The 3066-nt window shown below is 37.6% G+C and overlaps 1 protein-coding gene across 1 annotated transcript; it reads left to right on the top strand.

The window, feature by feature from the left end:
- The first annotated feature begins 793 nt into the window (after positions 1 to 793).
- LOC145157347 (protein FAR1-RELATED SEQUENCE 5-like) lies at positions 794 to 1916 on the top strand. Its single transcript, XM_079076403.1, has 2 exons — positions 794 to 1058; positions 1135 to 1916. Exons 1-2 carry the CDS (start codon positions 794 to 796, stop codon positions 1914 to 1916), a joined length of 1047 nt encoding a protein of 348 aa, XP_078932529.1.
- The last annotated feature ends 1150 nt before the right edge of the window (positions 1917 to 3066 follow it).

Genomic DNA, 3066 nt, shown 5'->3' with positions numbered 1-3066 from the left:
TGATGTAGTAGAAGATCAAGGTGGTGATCATGCTAAATTGGATGATGTTGTACAAGATCAAGGTGGTGAGAATCCTAAATTAGATGATGTGGTACAAGATCAAGCTGGTGAGCATGCTAACATGGATGATGTGGTACAAGATCAAGATGCTGAGCATGCTAACATGGATGATGTGGTACAAGATCAAGGTGGTGACCATGATAACTTTGATTATGATGACTTTCATCATGAGAACTTTTATCATGATCACTTTGATCCTTTTGATGGAGAACATTATCAACCACCAGAAGATGAGAATGTTGAAGACCATCAGTCTGAACATGAAAAGTCTGCTGACAGTGATGATCTTGGGCAACAATCAGAAGAACAGTATGATGAACTTGTTGATGATGAAAACAATGTATCAGAAGTGGAGGTGGATATGACTGACTTTAACCTCAATCTTGATAAGGATGATGGTTGTGTTCAAATGGATGGGTTTCATAACGGGGTTGGGACAAATGATGAACATGAGGACATAGAAGTCATTGACAATGATAGATGAGATTCTTTAGATGAAGGGTCAGAAGATGAAAGGAAAAGAAGATGTGTTCTTAAGAATTTGGCTAAGGAGAAAAGATGCAGTCTTGGCAATGTCCATAAGGCCAGTTTTTATGTGGGGCAAAAGTTTAAATCAAAGAAAGATTTGAAAGAAAAAATTGACATGCACGCATTAGAAACTAGGAGGAATTTATATTATAAAAAGAATGACAAGCTTAGACTTCGGGCATTGTGTAGAGGCGTAGTCCCCGTCATGAATGCAAGTGGGGTGGTGGGCACAGGTATTGTCCAACTATTCCCATGTGCTGAGCACAGGTATTGTCTCAGGCACATACATCAGAACATGAGAGTGAAATGGAAATTGAAAGAGTACAAGGATCATTTATGGAGATGTGCAACTGCAACCACTATACCTGAATTTGAACATTGCATGAGAGAATTATGCAACTATGACAAGGAGGCATGTGAATGGCTTAGAAAGATTCCTCCAAAACACTGGGTAAGAAGCCATTTTACAGGTACATAACTTACCATAAATTACTATATGTTAAATGTGGACTTGTACTTAAAACAATATGTCATTCTTTTTAACAGACAGAGCAATCTCTGATATACTGTTAAACAACCTTTGTGAGGTATTTAACAGCAAGATAATAGAGGGAAGAGATAAGCCTATCATAGGTTGTTTGGAGTATATTAGACAATACTTGATGAAGAGAATCTGTAATGTTATGAAGGTGATGGACAAGGCAAAATGGCCTTTAACACCCACTGCAACAACCATATTGGATGTAAACAAGTCTCATGCATCACATTACATTGCTAGGTGGAACGGGGGTGAGAAATACCAAGTCACTGGGGCATGGCAAGATCAACATGTTGTAGATGTTAGGAACAACACATGTACTTGCAGGAAGTGGGAGCTAACAGGCATCCCCTGTAAACATGTCATTGCAACCCTTTATGAAATGACCAAGAACTCAGATGATGTCGGTGACATTTATAGGTGGGTCAATAAGGTATACTGGTTGGATACATGGAAGAATGCATATTCCTATAAGGTAGAGCCCATAAAAGGAAGAATAATGTGGCCTAAAAGTTTGTGTCCCACCACACTTATCCCTCCAATACATCATAAGCAACCAGGTAGGCCTACAAAGAAGAGGAAGAAAAGTGAGGATGAAAAATTGAGTCAGAGTCAAAGAGGGAGTCAAAGTCAGAGTGGTACTCATGGTGTAAGTCAGGAAGAAGGTTGTAAAGTTGGTCCTGATGGAGTTCAAAAATTAACAAGGAAATATGTCAGTGTAACATGTGCAAAATGCAAAAACAAAGGTCACAACTCAAGGACATGCAAAGGTCAAGGAGGTGGAAGTTAGGTGGAAGTTGAAGATCAAGGCTGTGTTTGTTTTGGCAGATGTTATTTGCTACTTTTAGAAGTGTTTTGATGTTAAAAAACTTATGACTTATGATTATTTTGGTTTTCATTAGTATGATAAGTATTAGAACATATATATGGTTGCATATTTTGGGATAATGTAATTGCACTATATGCTTGTAGTCTATTATGTAATTGCAACCTTGGTTATTATGGTTTTTGGTTATTGTTGTGTATTATGTAATTACAGTCAATTATTCACATTAACCTTTCTTTCACCTTACAAAAAACTACAAAGAACCTTACAAACAACATAAGCAATTCCATAAAATTCATATTTATATCAGGAAGAACTGAACTACATAAACAACTTACTTTGACCTTACAAACAACTACAAAGAACCTAGGTCAAAGTACCAAAAACCATTAATCCACCCAAAAACCACACTTTTATCGATCTTCAACAAAAAAAACCCACCCCATTGCCCTATTACCTAAACCTAAACAGACCTTATGAACAAAATCACAAAAAACACCCAACTAGCCAACAACAGAATCTTTAGAGCTGTGTACCAAGCTTGCATTCGGTTCATATTTCTCAATAGTCCAGGAATAATGACTTTAGACCTTTCACACATGGGGGGATCAACCCATCCGATGAAGCGACAAGCAGAATCCTTCAAAAAGGGGAAAATAACAAATGTTATTTGATTACAAATCAAAATGGGTGCAAACGGATTTCTTTACCTTTTGAGGGCAAGCATAGAAACGTCTGCCTGGGTTCTTCGGTGTCCATGAGCATTTAACAACAACAAACTTACCACAAAAACAGAGAACCATCGTGTGATTAACTGACAAGACGACCGTTAACAAAGAGAGATAAGAGAAGGAAGAACAACTTGAAAGTTACAGAACAACGTTTGGGGAAGAACTTGAACGTTGGGGAAGTCTCTATATATTAGTTCAGGAATTGTAAAAATGGTCTCTCAAGTAAAAAGACATTTATGCCCTCGTGTGCAATGCACGTGAGGGGTTTAACAGCCACAAACAAACGGAAGTTAACTCCAGGGACTTGTTCCACAAACAAACCTCTCAATAAGGACCAAAAATCCAATTTTTAAAAGGTTTGGACCATATCCACAAAAAATGAC

Source organism: Lactuca virosa, chromosome 2 (assembly GCF_052849685.1).
Source record: "Lactuca virosa cultivar CGN04683 chromosome 2, Lactuca_virosa_CGN04683_v6, whole genome shotgun sequence".
NCBI classification, from domain to species: Eukaryota; Viridiplantae; Streptophyta; class Magnoliopsida; order Asterales; family Asteraceae; genus Lactuca; species Lactuca virosa.
Note: the sequence above shows the minus strand (reverse complement) of the source record. Positions and strands in the feature narration are given on the sequence as shown.